This window comes from Pelodiscus sinensis, chromosome 13 (assembly GCF_052426305.1).
Source record: "Pelodiscus sinensis isolate ZL-2025 chromosome 13, ASM5242630v1, whole genome shotgun sequence".
Lineage (NCBI taxonomy): Eukaryota > Metazoa > Chordata > Testudines > Trionychidae > Pelodiscus > Pelodiscus sinensis.
Window position 1 is genome coordinate 738,616 of NC_143064.1, and position 19,864 is coordinate 758,479.

At 69.3% G+C, this 19,864-nt stretch overlaps 1 protein-coding gene across 2 annotated transcripts; it reads right to left on the minus strand.

The window, feature by feature from the left end:
- Window positions 1-4,110: 4,110 nt before the first annotated feature.
- On the minus strand, window positions 4,111-19,445 carry GJB1 (gap junction protein beta 1). 2 transcript variants are annotated; one of them, XM_075917991.2, is made up of 3 exons: window positions 19,167-19,185; window positions 7,010-7,137; window positions 4,111-5,310 (listed from the first exon to the last, which is right to left on the minus strand). In XM_075917991.2, the coding sequence occupies exon 3, from the start codon at window positions 5,296-5,298 to the stop codon at window positions 4,459-4,461; it is 840 nt and encodes a 279-aa protein (XP_075774106.1). In that variant the 5' UTR covers window positions 5,299-5,310; window positions 7,010-7,137; window positions 19,167-19,185; the 3' UTR covers window positions 4,111-4,458. The 2 variants fall into 2 exon arrangements, with proteins under 2 accessions (XP_075774106.1, XP_075774105.1); XM_075917990.2 differs by lacking the exon at window positions 7,010-7,137 and having other exon boundaries at window positions 19,167-19,445.
- Between the last annotated feature and the right edge of the window lie 419 nt (window positions 19,446-19,864).

The window sequence follows — 19,864 nt, forward strand, 5'->3', positions numbered from 1 at the left end:
CGGGGGAGAAAAACCAGCAGGGAGCGTCCTCCCGACTAGACATGGGCGCCTGCTGGCGGCTGGCGAGAGCCATTTGGGCCAAAGGCCTCACGGCACCTAAGGGCAGGAGCTGTTGGACTCTGGGGAGGGCCCAGACCCGAGCGCTCGGGCGCACATGGCGAGCGGCTTTGCTCAGCTCTGCGGCCATGAGCGAGGACCAACGAACGGCTCCGTGTCGATTTTTCCTGCCATTTCTGACTTTCACGCCTCGCTACTTGTCACGTCAGTCGCTCACCTCGCACCTTCTGACTCCTCAAGCCCGTGGGCGTCAGGGAAGTGGCTCAACAGCTGTTTGAGCTCATAAAGCAGCATTATCCCCTTTGAGGGAAATGGAGCAGTGTCTGGGAGGGCTGCGTGCTACAGAACACACATTCCTGGAGGTGCGCTGTTGTCCCCTGCAGTAAAACCCAGGCTGCTGAGGGGTGGGGTGTGGCTGGCAGGCTGCAGGCACACTCGCACTCTCGGTGTGGCTGGTAGGGTGAAGGGCACACTCGCACTCTGGGTGTGGCTGGCAGGGTGAAGGGCACACTCGCACTCTGGGTGTGGCTGGCAGGCTGCAGGCACACTCGCACTCTCGGTGTGGCTGGTAGGGTGAAGGGCACACTCGCACTCTGGGTGTGGCTGGCAGGGTGAAGGGCACACTCGCACTCTGGGTGTGGCTGGCAGGGTGAAGGGCACACTCGCACTCTGGGTGTGGCTGGCAGGGAGGAGGGCACACTCGCACTCTGGGTGTGGCTGGCAGGGTGAAGGGCACACTCGCACTCTGGGTGTGGCTGGCAGGGAGGAGGGCACACTCGCACTTTGGGTGTGGCTGGCAGGGAGGAGGGCACACTCGCACTCTGGGTGTGCCTGGCAGGGAGGAGGGCACACTCGCACTTTGGGTGTGGCTGGCAGGGTGAAGGGCACACTCGCACTTCGGGTGTGGCTGGCAGGGTGAAGGGCACACTCGCACTCGGTGTGGCTGGCAGGGTGGAGGGCACACTCGCACTTTGGGTGTGGCTGGCAGGGTGAAGGGCACACTCGCACTTTGGGTGTGGCTGGCAGGGTGAAGGGCACACTCGCACTCTGGGTGTGGCTGGCAGGGAGGAGGGCACACTCGCACTTTGGGTGTGGCTGGCAGGGTGGAGGGCACACTCGCACTCTGGGTGTGGCTGGCAGGGAGGAGGGCACACTCGCACTCTGGGTGTGGCTGGCAGGGTGAAGGGCACACTCGCACTCTGGGTGTGGCTGGCAGGGAGGAGGGCACACTCGCACTTTGGGTGTGGCTGGCAGGCTGCAGGCACACTCGCACTCTGGGTGTGGCTGGCAGGGAGGAGGGCACACTCGCACTCTGGGTGTGGCTGGCAGGGAGGAGGGCACACTCGCACTTTGGGTGTGGCTGGCAGGGAGGAGGGCACACTCGCACTCTGGGTGTGCCTGGCAGGGAGGAGGGCACACTCGCACTTTGGGTGTGGCTGGCAGGGTGAAGGGCACACTCGCACTTCGGGTGTGGCTGGCAGGGTGAAGGGCACACTCGCACTCGGTGTGGCTGGCAGGGTGGAGGGCACACTCGCACTTTGGGTGTGGCTGGCAGGGTGAAGGGCACACTCGCACTTTGGGTGTGGCTGGCAGGGTGAAGGGCACACTCGCACTCTGGGTGTGGCTGGCAGGGAGGAGGGCACACTCGCACTTTGGGTGTGGCTGGCAGGGTGGAGGGCACACTCGCACTCTGGGTGTGGCTGGCAGGGAGGAGGGCACACTCGCACTCTGGGTGTGGCTGGCAGGGTGAAGGGCACACTCGCACTCTGGGTGTGGCTGGCAGGGAGGAGGGCACACTCGCACTTTGGGTGTGGCTGGCAGGCTGCAGGCACACTCGCACTCTGGGTGTGGCTGGCAGGGAGGAGGGCACACTCGCACTCTGGGTGTGGCTGGCAGGGAGGAGGGCACACTCGCACTTTGGGTGTGGCTGGCAGGGTGGAGGGCACACTCGCACTCTGGGTGTGGCTGGCAGGGAGGAGGGCACACTCGCACTCTGGGTGTGGCTGGCAGGGTGAAGGGCACACTCGCACTCTGGGTGTGGCTGGCAGGGAGGAGGGCACACTCGCACTTTGGGTGTGGCTGGCAGGCTGCAGGCACACTCGCACTCTGGGTGTGGCTGGCAGGGAGGAGGGCACACTCGCACTCTGGGTGTGGCTGGCAGGGAGGAGGGCACACTCGCACTCTGGGTGTGGCTGGCAGGGTGAAGGGCACACTCGCACTTTGGGTGTGGCTGGCAGGGTGAAGGGCACACTCGCACTTTGGGTGTGGCTGGCAGGGTGAGGGCACACTCGCACTCTGGGTGTGGCTGGCAGGGTGAGGGCACACTCGCACTTCGGGTGTGGCTGGCAGGGAGGAGGGCACACTCGCACTTTGGGTGTGGCTGGCAGGGTGAAGGGCACACTCGCACTTTGGGTGTGGCTGGCAGGGTGAGGGCACACTCGCACTCTGGGTGTGGCTGGCAGGGTGAGGGCACACTCGCACTCTGGGTGTGGCTGGCAGGGTGAGGGCACACTCGCACTCTGGGTGTGGCTGGCAGGGAGGAGGGCACACTCGCACTCTGGGTGTGGCTGGCAGGGTGGAGGGCACACTCGCACTCTGGGTGTGGCTGGCAGGGTGAAGGGCACACTCGCACTTTGGGTGTGGCTGGCAGGGTGAAGGGCACACTCGCACTTCGGGTGTGGCTGGCAGGGTGGAGGGCACACTCGCACTCTGGGTGTGGCTGGCAGGGTGGAGGGCACACTCGCACTTTGGGTGTGGCTGGCAGGGTGGAGGGCACACTCGCACTCTGGGTGTGGCTGGCAGGGTGCAGGGCACACTCGCACTCTGGGTGTGGCTGGCAGGGTGGAGGGCATACTCACACTTTGGGTGTGGCTGGCAGGGTGAAGGGCACACTCGCACTTTTGGTGTGGCTGGCAGGGTGGAGGGCACACTCGCACTCTGGGTGTGGCTGGCAGGGTGAAGGGCACACTCGCACTTCGGGTGTGGCTGGCAGGGTGAAGGGCACACTCGCACTCTGGGTGTGGCTGGCAGGGTGAAGGGCACACTCGCACTCTGGGTGTGGTTGGCAGGGTGAAGGGCACACTCGCACTCTGGGTGTGGCTGGCAGGGTGGAGGGCACACTCGCACTCTGGGTGTGGCTGGCAGGGTGGAGGGCACACTCGCACTCTGGGTGTGGCTGGCAGGGTGGAGGGCACACTCGCACTCTGGGTGTGGCTGGCAGGGTGGAGGGCACACTCGCACTCTGGGTGTGGCTGGCAGGGTGGAGGGCACACTCGCACTCTGGGTGTGGCTGGTAGGGTGGAGGGCACACTCGCACTCTGGGTGTGGCTGGCAGGGTGAAGGGCACAGTCGCACTCTGGGTGTGGCTGGCAGGGTGAAGGGCACAGTCGCACTCTGGGTGTGGCTGGCAGGGTGCGGGCCCTGTTGCACTCTGGGTGTGGCTGGCAGGGTGCGGGCACACTCGGACTCTGGGTGTGGCTGGCAGGGTGCGGGCACAGTCGCACTCTGGGTGTGGCTGGCAGGGTGCGGGCACAGTCGCACTCTGGGTGTGGCTGGCAGGGTGTGGGCACACTCGCACTCTGGGTGTGGCTGGCAGGGCTGACTGTGCACGGCCCAGGCAGGAGCAGCTACTGGGCACCGTGAGGCACGCGAGGTTGCAGCACAGGGGTGACAGTCCTCCACTTGTCTGCACTGTGCCCCAGAGCGTCCCAGGGCTGCGCTTTCACGTGGTCTCTGGTGGTCCCTGTGCATGCCCCATCCCGCAGGGCGGAGGTGCCCGTGCAGCGAGATAAGCCCAGCCCTGGGGGACAAAGCCACCCTGCTGCAGGGCTGCGTTGTGCCCTGGGCGGGGTCTGAGCAACCCCCCGCAAGCCATGCTGGCCTGCAGGCACGGGGGCAGGGCCTGGCTGCTGGGGGATGTCGGGGGGTCTGCAGCTGCCTGCTCCACCTGTGCAGGGCCCAGCCCCGGCAGGAGAGGACGGCGCTGGCCCAGCAGGTGCCCGGGCGGGTTTGGGGCCCGAGCCTCCCCCCATGGGACAAAGGGAGCGAGGCAGCTCCTGAAAACGCAGCTTTAATGGCGACTGATCTGCCAGTTGTCACCCCCGGTGTCGGCTGCCCCAAGGGTGGCGCCTCCTTTCCCTGCAGGAGACGGGGCCGCTCCCGGGGCTCCTGGGAGGCTTGGAGACAACCCAAGCTCTGCCCCTGCCTTGCTGAGGGGGCCCAGGTGCGGCCGAGGGGCTCGTGCCTGGCTGGGGGCCTTGGCCGTGGGGCTGCAGGGATCGGGGTGACCCCAGGCACAAGCTGGCGGAGTCCCAGGCCGGCGCTCTGGCAGGCACGGGAGCCCCGCCAGGCGCAGTTCAGTGCCTCCCGTGGAGGGCGGCGGGTCCAGGGCCTTGTGTGCCTCTAGCAGGCGGAGCAGCGGTCGCTCTTCTCCTGCAGGCCCGGGTTGCGGCGCAGCATGTCCTTGAGGGAGCCGTCCTGCTCCGTCAGCAGCTGGTTGATCTCGTTCTGCTTGTACTCGGTGGACAGCTTGTGGCCGTACAAGGAGCTCTTCCCCGAGGGGGGGTTGGCGTCCCGCTGCGCCCGGCGGGCACAGGCCCGCACCACCAGGTACACCAGCTCCGCCATGTTGAGGATGATGCACACTCCCGAGGTGGCCAGCATGAAGACGGTGAAGATGGTCTTCTCGGTGGGCCGGGAAATGAAGCAGTCGACGGTGTTGGGGCAGGGGTAGGCGTCGCACTTGACCAGCCGGATCATCTGGTAGCCAGGGTAGATCATGTAGAAGATGTACATGAAGATGGCCTCGAAGAGCAGCCGGAACAGCACGCTGCAGATGTACGTCCACCACAGGGAGCCCGAGATGCGCATCTTGTGCTTCTTCACCTCCTCCAGGTGCTTGCTGTCCCCGTGCCCGGTCAGCACCAGCAGCTTCTTCTCCTGGTGCTGCTGGTAGGCCACGTGCATGGCCACCAAGAGGGCAGGCGTGGTGACCAGGATCAGCTGCAGGGCCCACAGGCGCACGTGGGAGATGGGGAAGAAGTGGTCGTAGCAGACACTGTTGCAGCCCGGCTGCTGCGTGTTGCAGGTGAAGGCAGATTTCTCGTCCCCCCAGACGCTCTCGGCAGCCACCACCAGCACCATGATGCGGAAGATGAAGATGACGGAGAGCCAGATGCGCCCGATGGCGGTGGAGTGGCGGTTCACACCGCTCAGCACTGCGTAGAGGCCTGCCCAGTTCATCCTGCCTCACACCTGCAAGAGACAGCAGCAGGCCAGGTGAGTGCGAGCCCCCAGCCCTGGCCCTGGCGGAGGAGAGGAGGACGACCGGAGGCCAGGAGTAGTCAGGGCTCCAGGGCTCACACTCACTGTACTTCTGCCTGAGCCCTTTTCTGTGTTGGTGCGGTGGCCACAGAGCCTGGGGGTCGACTGCTCTGACCATTAGGCCTGGGTGTCTGCGGGTGTCACCGCTCAAGCCACATTGCAAAACAGAAGAGGAGAGATTGGAGAGGGTCCAGAGAAGAGCAACAAGGATGATGAAAGGTCCAGAGAACAGGAGCTAGGAGGGGAAGCTGCAAGAATCGGGCTTGTTTAGTTTGGAAAGGAGAAGATTGAGGGGGGACATGAGAGCCGTTTTCAGGTGTCTAAAAGGGTGTCACAAGGAGGAGGGAGAAAACTTGTTCATCTTGGCCTCTGAGGATAGAACAAGAAGCAATGGGCTTAAACTGCAGCAAGGGAGGTTTAGGTTGGACATTAGGAAAAAGTCCCTGCCTGTCAGGGTAGTCAAACACTGGAATAAATTGCCCAGGGAGGTTGTGGGATCCCCATCTCTGGAGATATTGAAGAGCAGGTTAGAGAAATGTCTGTCAGGGATGGTCTAGACCATGGGTCCCCAAACTGGGGGGCGTGAAGAAATTCCACGGGGGGGAGGTGAGGCGACCCAGCCCCCACCCCAGTCAATCCCACCCCAAGTTTTGCTGCTATTTGGGGGGGGGCGTGAGGGTTTCTCAAAAATCAAAAAGGGGAGAGATGCAGAAAAGTTTGGGAATCGCTGGTCTAGTCAGTACTGGGTCCTGCCATGGGGGCAGGGGACTGGACTCGACGACCTCTCGAGGTCCCTTCCAGTCCCAGTGTTCTAGGATTCTCGGGCACTTTCTCTCTGTGTCTAGCCCTCATGCTGGTAAGGAAAGGCAGTCGCTCTGAAAGCAGCGCCATGCTCTGTCAGAGTCTGCCGGCAGCCAGGAGCGCCAAGGAGCGTTGACTCTGAAACCTAACAATGTGCTGTTCATTCTCCATCCATTCACTCTCCTTGCTGATCCTTTTGCAGGCGCATCAGACTAATATTCTTATCTGCTCCGGGGGGCCCCTGATTTCAGCCTGCCCCCCAGTTGCAGTGTGGCCAAGTGGAGGAAGTAGGAACAGCACAGAATACCTAGTACTGAGCGGATTGGTCATTTGCATATTAATTGAGGTCCCTTCCAGCCCCGCCCCCCTCTGGGATTTGGAGCTGGCTGGAGGGCAGGGGTGGGCCGCTGGACCCCAGTGGGAGCGGGCAGGGCGCAGATTTCCCGGGCATGTGCTGCTCCCCCCATGAGAGGGAGGCACCGTCAGGGGCTTTGCGCTGGAGCCGCAGCCCAGAAGGCGCGAGGCGCACGAAGCGCTGCTGGGGCCACCAGGGCGCAGCAGGCACCGAATGCCCGTGGGGAGAGACGTGGGCTCCATGCCAAGAGCTGGGGGCACCAAGTGCAGGCCCTGGCCTGGGGCCAGTCTTCGCCCCCAGCCCCAGCCCTGGTTTGCTCTGCTGGAAAGCGGGGTCTGGGGGCCAGGCCGTCTCCGGCCCCCCGCTGCCAGCCTCTACCCGGGGGAGCCGCGCCAGAGCCCGCCACCCCCGAGACGAGCGTCCGTCCCGAGTGGCTCCGGGCCCGGCGCTGCGGAGGGGCAGCAGGCGCGTTACCTGGTGAGGAGCGTGTCCCCCGAGCAGCCGGGCCGGCTCCCCGCTAAGCGCTCATGGCTCCAGGCCGGCGTGTGTGCGGCTCAGCCCCCCGCGCCGCCGGCCTTGTCGCTATCTGCCGCTGCCCTGCACTGGGAAGTCATATGCTGCTTTATAAACTAGTCCCACACAATGAGGCCTTTATGGGGCCCTGCGCAGCACACTGCCGCATTCAGCTCCAACGCCCTGACTTCCGCCTACCCCTGCCAAACAAAGTGCCAGTGTCCTGCATTCCGGCCCGGCCCGGCACCCGCTCCCACCTTGCCACTGCGCCCTGCCCAGGGACTGTACCGGGGGCTCGCTCCACCGCCTCCTAGCGGGCTCTGCGGGCCATGGCTGCAGCCGCAGGGTGATGTCTGCTCAAGGGCCCCGGGCCCCAGAGACCGAGCCGGGGCTGGCGGAGGGGCCAGGGCCCCCAAGAAGAAGCTAGTGCTCCGGGAGAGCCTCCAGCTCCAGACCCTAGGGAGCAGGGAGCTCCCCACCCATCTGGGGGAGACAGGGCTCCAGCGGGGTGGGGGGCCCGGCCTCTTGACTCTGCTGGGAGGGGTTACTTGCAGGCTGAGCACAGGGTCCCTGCAGCCTGGCCTGGTGCAGCACTCAGGGGCGTGCGAGGGCCAGAGGTGCAGCAGTGAGCCCAGCTGTGGCTGTGATGCTCCAGAGGGGCCCGCAGCAGAGCCGGGGGGCTGGGTATCCCGGAGTGAGGAGCACTCAGCCCAGCCAGGCGCAGCGGCCAGGGAGAGCTGGGCGAGGAGCAGGGCTCAGGCTGCATGAGATGGAGGTTGGGCAGGAGAACTGGGGCCGGGGGATGGAGCCAGAGTGAAGGGGGCGATGAAGACGGGGATGGGGCCAGGCAGTGGAGCTGGGGGAAGGGGAAGGGTGGAGATAGAGGCAGGGTAGGGCCAGGCAGGGGAGATGGGCGGGGGGGAGATAGAGGCAGGGTAGGGCCAGGCAGGGGAGATGGGCGGGGGGGAGATAGAGGCAGGGTAGGGCCAGGCAGGGGAGCCGGGCGGGGGGAGATAGAGGCAGGGTAGGGCCAGGCAGGGGAGCCGGGCGGGGGGAGATAGAGGCAGGGTAGGGCCAGGCAGGGGAGACGGGCGGGGGGGAGATAGAGGCAGGGTAGGGCCAGGCAGGGGAGACGGGCGGGGGGGAGATACAGGCAGGGTAGGGCCAGGCAGGGGAGACGGGCGGGGGGGAGATAGAGGCAGGGTAGGGCCAGGCAGGGGAGCCGGGCGGAGGGAGATAGAGGCAGGGTAGGGCCAGGCAGGGGAGCCGGGCGGGGGGAGATAGAGGCAGGGTAGGGCCAGGCAGGGGAGACGGGCGGGGGGAGATAGAGGCAGGGTAGGGCCAGGCAGGGGAGACGGGCGGGGGGAGATAGAGGCAGGGTAGGGCCAGGCAGGGGAGACGGGCGGGGGGAGATAGAGGCAGGGTAGGGCCAGGCAGGGGAGACGGGCGGGGGGGAGATAGAGGCAGGGTAGGGCCAGGCAGGGGAGCCGGGCGGGGGGGAGATAGAGGCAGGGTAGGGCCAGGCAGGGGAGCCGGGCGGGGGGGAGATAGAGGCAGGGTAGGGCCAGGCAGGGGAGCCGGGCGGGGGGGAGATAGAGGCAGGGTAGGGCCAGGCAGGGGAGCCGGGCGGGGGGAGATAGAGGCAGGGTAGGGCCAGGCAGGGGAGACGGGCGGGGGGGAGATAGAGGCAGGGTAGGGCCAGGCAGGGGAGACGGGCGGGGGGGAGATAGAGGCAGGGTAGGGCCAGGCAGGGGAGACGGGCGGGGGGGAGATAGAGGCAGGGTAGGGCCAGGCAGGGGAGCCGGGCGGGGGGAGATAGAGGCAGGCTAGGGCCAGGCAGGGGAGCCGGGCGGGGGGAGATAGAGGCAGGGTAGGGCCAGGCAGGGGAGCCGGGCGGGGGGAGATAGAGGCAGGGTAGGGCCAGGCAGGGGAGCCGGGCGGGGGGAGACAGAGGCAGGGCAGGGCCAGGCAGGGGAGCCAAGGAGCCAGGACGTTGCGCTGGCCTGGGCTGGGCTGGGCGTGGGGCCAGGCAGGGCAGCGGTCCCGGCGGGCTGGTGACGCTAGCAGCGGGTGTTTGCCATGCAGGCGTTACTCACTGAGCCGTAGGAGGCGGCTGCGCGGGGCAGGGTCTATGATGCAGTCGTCTGGGGCTCAGCATTCGAGCTGCGGCACAAGCGCTCAGTTCCTGGAGCAGCCCAGGGGCAGGCACCGGGCAGGGCCAGCAGGCTGGGGCTCCGCTCTGGGGTGCAGCCGTGGGTCGGGGGGCCAGGGACCATGGCTGGGCCGTGCACACTGGACGCCCAGGCCAGCAGGTGCTGTGGTTTGTGGGGACAGAGACTCCCACCCTGCTATGGGGCAGGTCTGGTGCGAGCCCCCGGAAGCCCCTCGTGGGGCAGCATGAAGAGCCCAGCCCTGGCTGAGTGGGGCCGTGGCAGGGGCCCTTGGCACAGCGCCAAGCCAGCCCTTGCTAAGGGCAGCCCTGAGCCGAGCCGAGCCACCCTGGAGGCGGCTGGAGGGGGCGAGACGCAGGGCAGACAGGCCAGCACCCCCAGCGGGAGCCCTGTGCTCCACATGCCTTCCCCCTGCTGCCTAGCCAGGGTCTGAACCGAGAGCCACTGGCCCCTGCCATCTAGGCCCGTCTCTGCCCCCAGAGCCACGGCACAGGGGGCTGGTCCTTCCGGGACACCCCCCGGAACGGAGACCAGGGGCTGCCGGTGGCCAGGTGGCTGGTGGGTTCGCGGGGCTGGCAGGGCCGGGCTGAGCGAGAGGCAGCCCCGGAAGGCTGGAGGCCCAGGCCTGCGAGAGGCCCGGGGAGCGAAGCGGCGAGGAGAGCTGGGGAGCTGCTGGCCCAGGGCGAGGGCAGGCAGCGCTAAGCAGCGTTCCCAGGCGCTGGGGCCCCGCACAGGCTGGGCCGAGGGGAGCGGGCGAGGAGCCAGGACTTGTCCAGCTTCCAGCCGGGCAGGAGACTGGCTGGTTGGACTCTGGTACCCAGGCAGGGGGGCCTCTTGGCACTGAGCGGGGGGCCAAGTCCCTGGGGGCGGGGAGCGGGCAGTGCCATTCTGTGCCACACGGGGCGGCCCTGCGCTCTCGGCACCCCAGAGAGCTGGCTGAGGTGGGCCCCACAGGTCAGGGCAGCCCCTGGGCTCAGCCTGAGCAGCTGCCCACCCGTGTCTGCTGCTCCCTGCCCTGGGCCAGCTTACGCTGCTCTGGGGAAGGCCTGGAGGTGCCTGGGCTCTTGCTGAGCAGGCTGCGGGACACCCCTTGCCCTGAGCAGGGACACGCTCAGGGGGGGCCTGGCCCAGGTGGCGCCGCACCCCACTCGCTCCGCTCGCTCCCCGCCCGCTCCCCACTCGCTCCACCCGCTCCCCGCCCACTCTCCGCTCGCTCCGCTCGCTCCCCGCTCGCTCCACCCACTCGCTCCGCTCGCTCCCCGCCCGCTCCCCACTCGCTCCACCCGCTCCCCGCCCACTCTCCGCTCGCTCCGCCCGCTCCCCGCTCGCTCCACCCACTCGCTCCGCCCGCTCCCCGCCCACTCCCCGCTCGCTCCGCCTGCTCCCCGCCCACTCCCCGCTCGCTTCGCCCGCTCCCTGCCCGCTCCCTGCTCACTCCACCCGCTCGCTCCCCGCCCACTCCCTACTCGCTCCCCGCCCACTCCCTACTCGCTCCCCGCCCGCTCCCCGCTCGCTCCGCCCGCTCCCTGCCTGCTCCCCACTCACTCCGCCCGCTCCCTGCTTGCTCTGCCCACTCCCCGCTCGCTCGCTCCCCCTGCTCCCCGCCCGCTCCCCGCTCACTCCACCTGCTTCCCGCGCACAGGGATGAGTCCTGCCTGGGTCGCCCGGCTCAGTGCAAACCCGCCTTGCCCGGAGGAACCGGCCTCACTCCCCACTCCCCCAGGGCCAGCTCAGCTGAATGCTGAGGAGCCGCACGGGGCAGGGCCACTTCTGTCCCAGCCCTGAGGAGCCCGGCTGGCGGCACAGCAGGGCTGTGGTGCTGAGCCCTCGGTCTCACGGGGCGCGGGAGCTGGCCCAGGCTGCGGTGCGCTCAGGGCAGCGTTTGGGAGCACGCAGACAATGCTGCTGTGAGCCGCCGGGGGGAGGGGGCCATGGGGAGCAGAAGGGCTGACAGGAGACAGGCCCCGTTTGCTCCTGCCACCAGCGTGGGGCTGGAGCAAAGCCAGGGAATGCCCCGGGCCCCTGCTGAAGGACCGGGAACAGGCCTCGTGCCTCACACAGCAAAGCGCTTCCCTCTGAGCAGCTGCCTGGGAGCCTCCTGGGACTGCGGCCATCGGAGAGCAAGGCCAGGGCAGCCCCCAGCACGGGCTCCAGACCCAGCCTCAATGGCCTGGGCTGCGTCCTCGGACTTTTGCCCTGTTTGTCCAAGGGGAGAACGGCCCTGCCGCTGCTCAGGGGTGTGTCTGGAGCACAGGGTGGGGAGCCCACGCAGTGCTCACACCCCTGGCCGGGAGGGAGCAGGCTGGCGCTGGATGGCTGGGCTCCCCGAGTCCCTGGCTTTGCGGGACCCGGCTCTGAAGAGGTCTTGTTTGTGGAACTGCTGCTGGTTGGGGCCCTGAGCCCCAGGCTCAGCCAGGCCTAGGTCGGGCATTTCCTGAGCATCCCATGATACAGAAACACCAGCAAGGCCTTGCCTGGCAGATGCAGCATCCAATGGGGCTCACAGAATCCTAGCACACCAAGATGGAAAGGACCTCAAGTGACATCGAGTCCAGACCCTGCCCACATGGCACGACCCAGCACCGGCCAGACCACCCCTGCCCGGCGTCTGTCCAACCTGCTCTCACTGTCTCCAGAGGTGGAGACTCCACGACCCCCCGGGCAATTGATCCCAGCGTTTCATCCCCCGACAGGCAGGAACTTTTTCCTAACGTCCAACCTCAACCTCCTTTGCTGCAGTTTAAGCCCATTGCTGCTTGTCCTGTCCGCAGAGGCCAAGATGAACAAGTTTTCTCCCTCCTCCTTGTGACACCCTTTTAGGTACCTGAAAACTGCTCTCATGTCCCCTCTCAGTCGTGTCTCTTTCAAACTAAACAAGCCCAATTCTTTCAGTCTTCCCTCATGGCCTTTAATCATTCTTGTCGCTCTTCTCTGGACCCTTTCCAATTTCTCCACATCTTTCTTGAAATGTGGCACCCAGAACTGGACACAGTACTCCAGCTGAGGCCTAACTAGTGCAGAGTAGAGCGGCAGAATGACTTCATGAGTTTTGCTTACAACACACCTGTTGATACAATCTAGAATCATATTTGCTTTTTTTGCAACAGCATCACACTGCTGACTCATATTCAACTTGTGGTCCACTATGACCCCTAGATCCCTTTCCGCCATGCTCCTTCCTAGACAGTCGCTTCCCATCTTGTATGTATGGAACTGATTGTTCCTTCCTAAGTGGAGCACTTTGCATTTCTCTTTATTAAACCTCATCCTGTTTACCTCTGACCATTTCTCCAGTTTGTCCAGATCGGTTTGAATTTTGACCCTTCCTCCAGAGCAGTCGCAGCCCCTCCCAGCCTGGGATCCTCTGCAGCCAGTGTAGTGTTGCTCACTGTGCCAATATCACGTGAAGCTCCGGGCTGGCTCCCTCGGCCTGAGCCCCAGACACGCCTGGGTGCCAGCCCCCTGCCGTGCTAGCGACTGGGCCAAGCCATGTCCAGAGGCGAGGAAACGGGACAGCCTGCCCCAGCCTGGCCTGGAGGGACCTGGCTGCCTGTGAGGCCTTCCCAGCTAATTGGGGCCCCGGGGAGGAGGGAGTGGGGCGATGCTGCTGATCACACCCTCAGGATGCGGGGCTGGACCTGTGGGGGGCAGTCTCCCTGGGGCCTGCCCGCGTACAGCTGAGCTCCTGCTTTGGGGCAGCGATGGCTGCTGAGGGAGAAAACAGCCTGTCCCCAGCTGGGGTGGGAGTGTGGGGGGGCATGCTGAGGCGCTCATGGCTATGGGTACATGGGAGAGCAGGCTGGCGCTGGCTGGGGGCTGTGGGGTACATGGGGGGCTCAGGCCGGCGCTGGCTGGGGGCTGTGGGGTACATGGGGGAGCAGGCCTGGCACTGGCTGGGGGCTGCGGGCTGTGGGGGGAGCAGGCCGGCGCTGGCTGGGGGCTGCAGGAGCTGCCTGGGGGGAGCAGGCCAGTGCTGGCTGGGGGCTGTGGGGTGGGGGGAGCAGGCCGGCCTTGGCTGGGGCTGCGGGCTCGCGGGGAGGGGCAGGCCGGCGCTGGCTGGGGCTGCGGGCTACCTGGGGGGGGGGGAGGAGGCCGGCACCTGGCTGGGGGCTGGGCTACATGGGGGGAGCAGGCCAGTGCTGGCTGGGGGTGTGGGGTCATGGGGGAGCAGGCCTGCGCTGGCTGGGGGCTGTGGGGTACATGGGGGGGAGCAGGCCGGTGCTGGCTGGGGGCTGTGGGGTACATGGGGGGGAGCAGGCTGGGGGCGGGGGGCGCTGGCTGGGGGCTGTGGGGTACATGGGGGGGTGGCCTGTGCTGGCTGGGGGCTGCGGGGCATGGGGGGGAGCAGGCATGCTGGCTGGGGGCTGCGGGGTACATGGGGGAGCGGGCCGGCGCTGGCTGGGGGCGCTGGGGACGGGGGGGGGGGAGCAAGCCGGGGGCGCTGGCTGGGGGCTGTGGGGTACATGGGGGGGAGCAGGCCTGGCGCTGGCTGGGGGCTATGGGATACATGGGGGGGCAGGCCGGCGCTGGCTGGGGGCTGTGGGGTACATGGGGGAGCAGGCTGGCGCTGGCTGGGGGCTGTGGGGTACATGGGGAGCAGGGCGGTGCTGGCTGGGGGCTGTGGGGTGCTGGGGGGAGCAGGCCTGTGCTGGCTGGGGTTATGGGGTACATGGGGGGAGGGCTGTGCTGGCTGGGGGTGTCTGGGGTACATGGGGGGGCAGGCCGGTGCTGGCTGGGGGTTATGGGGTACATGGGGGAGCAGGCCGGTGCTGGCTGGGGGCTGTGGGGTACATGGGGGGGAGCAGGCCGGTGCTGGCTGGGGGCTGTGGGGTACATGGGGGAGCAGGCCGGCGCTGGCTGGGGGCTGTGGTACATGGGGGGGAGCAGGCCGGCACTGGCTGGGGCTGCGGGCTCCATGGGGAGCAGGCCGGTGCTGGCTGGGGGCTGTGGGGTACATGGGGGGGAGCAGGCCGGCGCTGGCTGGGGGCTGCTGGATGCAGGGGGGGAGCAGGCCGGCACTGGCTGGGGGCTGCGGGGTACATGGGGGGAGCAGGCAGGGCTGGCTGGGGGCTGTGGGGTACATGGGGGGGAGCAGGCTGGTGCTGGCTGGGGGCTGTGGGGTACATGGGGGGGAGCAGGGCGGCGCTGGCTGGGGGCTGTGGGGTACATGGGGGGGAGCAGGCTGGCGCTGGCTGGGGGCTGTGGGGTACATGTGGGGGAGCAGGCCGGCGCTGGCTGGGGGTGTGGGGTACATGGGGAGGGAGCAGGCGGTGCTGGCTGGGGGCTGTGGGGTACATGGGGGGGAGCAGGCCGGGGCTGGCAGGGGCTGCGGGGCACATGGGGGGGAGCAGGGCAGGCGCTGGCTGGGGGCTGCGGGCTACATGGGGGGGAGCAGGCGGCGCTGGCTGGGGGCTGTGGGGTACATGGGGGAGCAGGCCTGGCGCTGGCTGGGGGCTGCGGGATACATGGGGGGGGGAGCAGGCCGGTGCTGGCTGGGGGCTGTGGGATACATAGGGGAGCAGGCCGGCGCTGGCTGGGGGCTGTGGGATACCTGGGGGGGGGAGCAGGCCTGGCGCTGGCTGGGGGCTGTGGGATACATGGGGGGGCAGGCCGGCGCTGGCTGGGGGCTGGGATACATGGGGAGCAGGCCGGCGCTGGCTGGGGGCTGTGGGGTACATGGGGAAAGCAGGCAGGCGCTGGCTGGGGGTGTGGGGTACATGGGGAGCAGGCCGGCGCTGGCTGGGGGCTGTGGGGTACATGGGGGAAGGAGCAGGCAGGCGCTGGCTGGGGGCTGTGGGGTACATGGAGGAGCAGGCCGGCGCTGGCTGGGGGCTGTGGGGTACATGGGGGGGACAGGCCGGTGCTGGCTGGGGGTGTGGGGTACAGGGGGGGAGCAGGCCGGTGCTGGCTGGGGGCTGTGGGATACATAGGGGGGAGCAGGCCGGCGCTGGCTGGGGGCTGTGGGGTACATGGGGGGGAGCAGGCTGGGTGCTGGCTGGGGGCTGTGGGGTACATGGGGGGGAGCAGGGCGGCGCTGGCTGGGGGCTGTGGGGTACATGGGGGGAGCAGGCGGCGCTGGCTGGGGGCTGTGGGGTACATGGGGGGAGCAGGCCGGTGCTGGCTGGGGGCTGTGGGGTACATGGGGGGCAGGCGGCGCTGGCTGGGGGCTGTGGGGTGTGGGGGGGGCAGGCCGGCGCTGGCTGGGGGCTGTGGGATACATAGGGGGAGCAGGCCGGCGCTGGCTGGGGGTGTGGGGTACACGGGGGGAGCAGGCCGGTGCTGGGGGCTGTGGGAGGGGGGGAGCAGGCCGGCGCTGGCTGGGGGCTGTGGGGTACATGGGGGGAGCAGGCGGCGCTGGCTGGGGGCTGTGGGGTACATGGGGGGGAGCAGGCCGGCGCTGGCTGGGGGCTGTGGGGTACATGGGGGGGAGCAGGCGGCGCTGGCTGGGGGCTGTGGGGTACATGGGGGGGACAGGCAGGCGCTGGCTGGGGGCTGTGGGGTACATGGGGGGGGGCTGGGGGGAGCGGCCGGCGCTGGCTGGGGGCTGTGGGGTACATGGGGGGCAGCAGGAGCCGGGGTGCCAGGCGTGGGAAAGTCAGGCGGGGTGGCCCCCCGACGAGGAGCCGGCCGCTCCTGGGCTTTGTCTCCTCGGGTCCAAGCTCCAGGCCTGTGAGAACCCCCCCCCCCCGCCCCCCCCCCCGCCCCCCGCCCCCCCCGCCCCAGGAGCTGCTGTGGCTGGGCGCCCTGGAGCCCTGCGGGCGCTTGTGAGCTGGGCGAGGCGCAGGACTCCTGGCACAAGAGCAAACCTGCTTCCCCTTCGGCAGCCAGCTGGCCCTTGCCAGGCACCGGCGGGGTGGGGGCTGCGTTACCCCCAGAGCCTAAGCCTGGCAGGGCCACAGAGCCCCCTTCCCGCGGCCTGGGCCAAGCCCCCGCCCCTCCCGCGGCTGGCAGAGAGCCCTGCCCCCCAGCGCTCCCATCCCCCGGCTGGGCCGTACAGAGAGCCCTGCCCCCCCGCGCTCCCATCCCCCGGCTGGGCCCTGCAGAGAGCCCTGCCCCCCAGCGCTCCCATCCCCCGGCTGGGCCGTACAGAGAGCCCTGCCCCCCAGCGCTCCCATCCCCGGCTGGGCCGCTCTGCAGAGCCCTGCCCCCCAGCGCTCCCATCCCCCGGCTGGGCCGTACAGAGAGCCCTGCCCCCAGCGCTCCCATCCCCGGCTGGGCCCTGCAGAGAGCCCTGCCCCCCAGCGCTCCCATCTCCCGGCTGGGCCGTACAGAGAGCCCTGCCCCCCAGCGCTCCCATCTCCCGGCTGGGCCGTACAGAGAGCCCTGCCCCCCAGCGCTCCCATCTCCCGGCTGGGCCGTACAGAGAGCCCTGCCCCCCAGCGCTCCCATCTCCCGGCTGGGCCGCACAGAGAGCCCTGCCCCCCAGCGCTCCCATCTCCCGGCTGGGCCCTGCAGAGCCCCTGCACCCCCAGCCTCCCATCCCCCGGCCTGGGCCGTGCAGAGAGCCCTGCCCCCCAGCGCTCCCATCTCCCCCGGCTGGGCCGTACAGAGAGCCCTGCCCCCCAGCGCTCCCATCTCCCGGCTGGGCCGTACAGAGAGCCCTGCCCCCCAGCGCTCCCATCTCCCGGCTGGGCCGTCCAGAGAGCCCTGCCCCCCAGCGCTCCCATCTCCCGGCTGGGCCGTACAGAGAGCCCTGCCCCCAGCGCTCCCATCCCCCGGCTGGGCCGTCCACAGAGAGCCCTGCCCCCCAGCGCTCCCCAGCCCCCGGCCGGCCACAGAGAGAGCCCTGCCCCCCAGCGCTCCCATCTCCCGGCTGGGCCGTACAGAGAGCCCTGCCCCCCAGCGCTCCCATCTCCCGGCTGGGCCGTACAGAGAGCCCTGCCCCCAGCGCTCCCATCCCCGGCTGGGCCCTGCAGAGAGCCCTGCCCCCCAGCGCTCCCATCTCCTGGCTGGGCCGTACAGAGAGCCCTGCCCCCCAGCGCTCCCATCTCCCGGCTGGGCCAGCTCCCATCCCCCGACTGGGCCGTACAGAGAGCCCTGCCCCCCAGCGCTCCCATCTCCCGGCTGGGCCGTCCCCAGAGAGCCCTGCCCCCCAGCGCTCCCATCCCCCGGCTGGGCCCTGCAGAGAGCCCTGCCCCCCAGCGCTCCCATCTCCCGGCTGGGCCCTGCAGAGAGCCCTGCCCCCCAGCGCTCCCATCCCCCGGCTGGGCAGAGAAACCCTGCCCCCAGCGCTCCCATCCCCCGGCTGGGCCCTGCAGAGAGCCCTGCTGCCCCCAGGCCCTGCCCTCCCATCTCCCGGCTGGGCCATACAGAGAGCCCTGCCCCCCAGCGCTCCCATCTCCCGGCTGGGCCGTACAGAGAGCCCTGCCCCCCAGCGCCCCATGCACAGAGCCCTGCCCCCCAGCGCTCCCATCTCCCGGCTGGGCCGTACAGAGAGCCCTGCCCCCAGCGCTCCCATCTCCCGGCTGGGCCGTACAGAGAGCCCTGCCCCCCAGCGCTCCCATCTCCCGGCTGGGCCGTACAGAGAGCCCTGCCCCCCAGCGCTCCCATCTCCCGGCTGGGCCGTGCAGAGAGCCCTGCCCCCCAGCCCTGCTCCCATCTCCCAGCTGGGCCGTACAGAGAGCCCTGCCCCCCAGCGCTCCCATCTCCCGGCTGGGCCGTACAGAGAGCCCTGCCCCCCAGCGCTCCCATCCCCCGGCTGGGCCCTGCAGAGAGCCCTGCCCCCCAGCGCTCCCATCCCCCGGCTGGGCCCTGCAGAGAGCCCTGCCCCCCAGCGCTCCCATCCCCCGGCTGGGCCCTGCAGAGAGCCCTGCCCCCCAGCGCTCCCATCCCCCGGCTGGGCCCTGCAGAGAGCCCTGCCCCCCAGCGCTCCCATCTCCCGGCTGGGCCATACAGAGAGCCCTGCCCCCCAGCGCTCCCATCCCCCGGCTGGGCCCTGCAGAGAGCCCTGCCCCCCAGCGCTCCCATCTCCCGGCTGGGCCATACAGAGAGCCCTGCCCCCCAGCGCTCCCATCTCCCGGCTGGGCCGTACAGAGAGCCCTGCCCCCCAGCGCTCCCATCTCCCGGCTGGGCCGTACAGAGAGCCCTGCCCCCCAGCGCTCCCATCTCCCGGCTGGGCCGTACAGAGAGCCCTGCCCCCCAGCGCTCCCATCCCCCGGCTGGGCCGTACAGAGAGCCCTGCCCCCCAGCGCTCCCATCTCCCGGCTGGGCCGTACAGAGAGCCCTGCCCCCCAGCGCTCCCATCTCCCGGCTGGGCCGTACAGAGAGCCCTGCCCCCCAGCGCTCCCATCTCCCGGCTGGGCCGTACAGAGAGCCCTGCCCCCCAGCGCTCCCATCTCCCGGCTGGGCCGTACAGAGAGCCCTGCCCCCCAGCGCTCCCATCCCCCGGCTGGGCCGTACAGAGAGCCCTGCCCCCCAGCGCTCCCATCTCCCGGCTGGGCCGTACAGAGAGCCCTGCCCCCCAGCGCTCCCATCTCCCGGCTGGGCCCTGCAGAGAGCCCTGCCCCCCAGCGCTCCCATCTCCCGGCTGGGCCGTACAGAGAGCCCTGCCCCCCAGCGCTCCCATCTCCCGGCTGGGCCGTACAGAGAGCCCTGCCCCCCAGCGCTCCCATCTCCCGGCTGGGCCGTACAGAGAGCCCTGCCCCCCAGCGCTCCCATCTCCCGGCTGGGCCCTGCAGAGAGCCCTGCCCCCCAGCGCTCCCATCTCCCGGCTGGGCCGTACAGAGAGCCCTGCCCCCCAGCGCTCCCATCTCCCGGCTGGGCCGTACAGAGAGCCCTGCCCCCCAGCGCTCCCATCTCCCGGCTGGGCCGTACAGAGAGCCCTGCCCCCCAGCGCTCCCATCTCCCGGCTGGGGGGACCTGCCCGCGGGGCTGGGCCGTGCAGAGAGCCCGGAGCGGAGGCTGGAGAAGGCTGGGGCAGCGCTGTGCTGGGCAGGGTCCGGACTCACCGCTGGCACCGAGGAGCAGGCAGGGCCAGTGCCGTTGTCCTCGCCAAGAGCTGGGCTGGAGCAAAGCTGGGACCTTTATACTGCCCCCCCCGGCTCCGCTCCGCGGGCCCAGCCTCCCTGGGGAGTAGCCAGATAGGGAGTCTCACGCCAGCCAGATAAACAGCCCAGGTGTGTCTGGCCCAGCGTCACCCTGTGCCGGAGCGGCCCACACCCGCGGGCACCCGGGGCCACATGCCCCTGCCCAGCCCCGCCAGCTGCACCAGCACTTGCTGCTGAGCGCGGGCTCAGGCAGGGGCCCCGGAGCTGGCCGCACCAGGCCCGTTGGCCGGCAGCGTGGGCATGGACCCAGCTCCGGGCAGAGGTGGCCGCAGCCTGAGTCTCCCTGCAGGGAGCCCCAGGAGCCTTCCTTGCCTCCACAGGGCAATAGCTGGGGGGGCCATGGCCAGAGCTGGCCTAGCGCCCCGGCCCGGCCCTCCCGCTCCCTGGACAGGCCAGCTGCACAGGCAAACACTGGCTGTAAACCATTAACTCGGCCCCTGGGGCCTGCGCCCAGCACCAAGGTCTCAGCTGAACACGGGGCCCCAGGCGGCCCTTGCAGCCTGGCATGCTCTGAGCCCGGACTCTGGCCCCGCTCAGCCGAGCAGGGGCAGCAAGAAGCACAGAGGCTAGGCTGCCAGCCAGCCCCCCGTCCCAGCGCA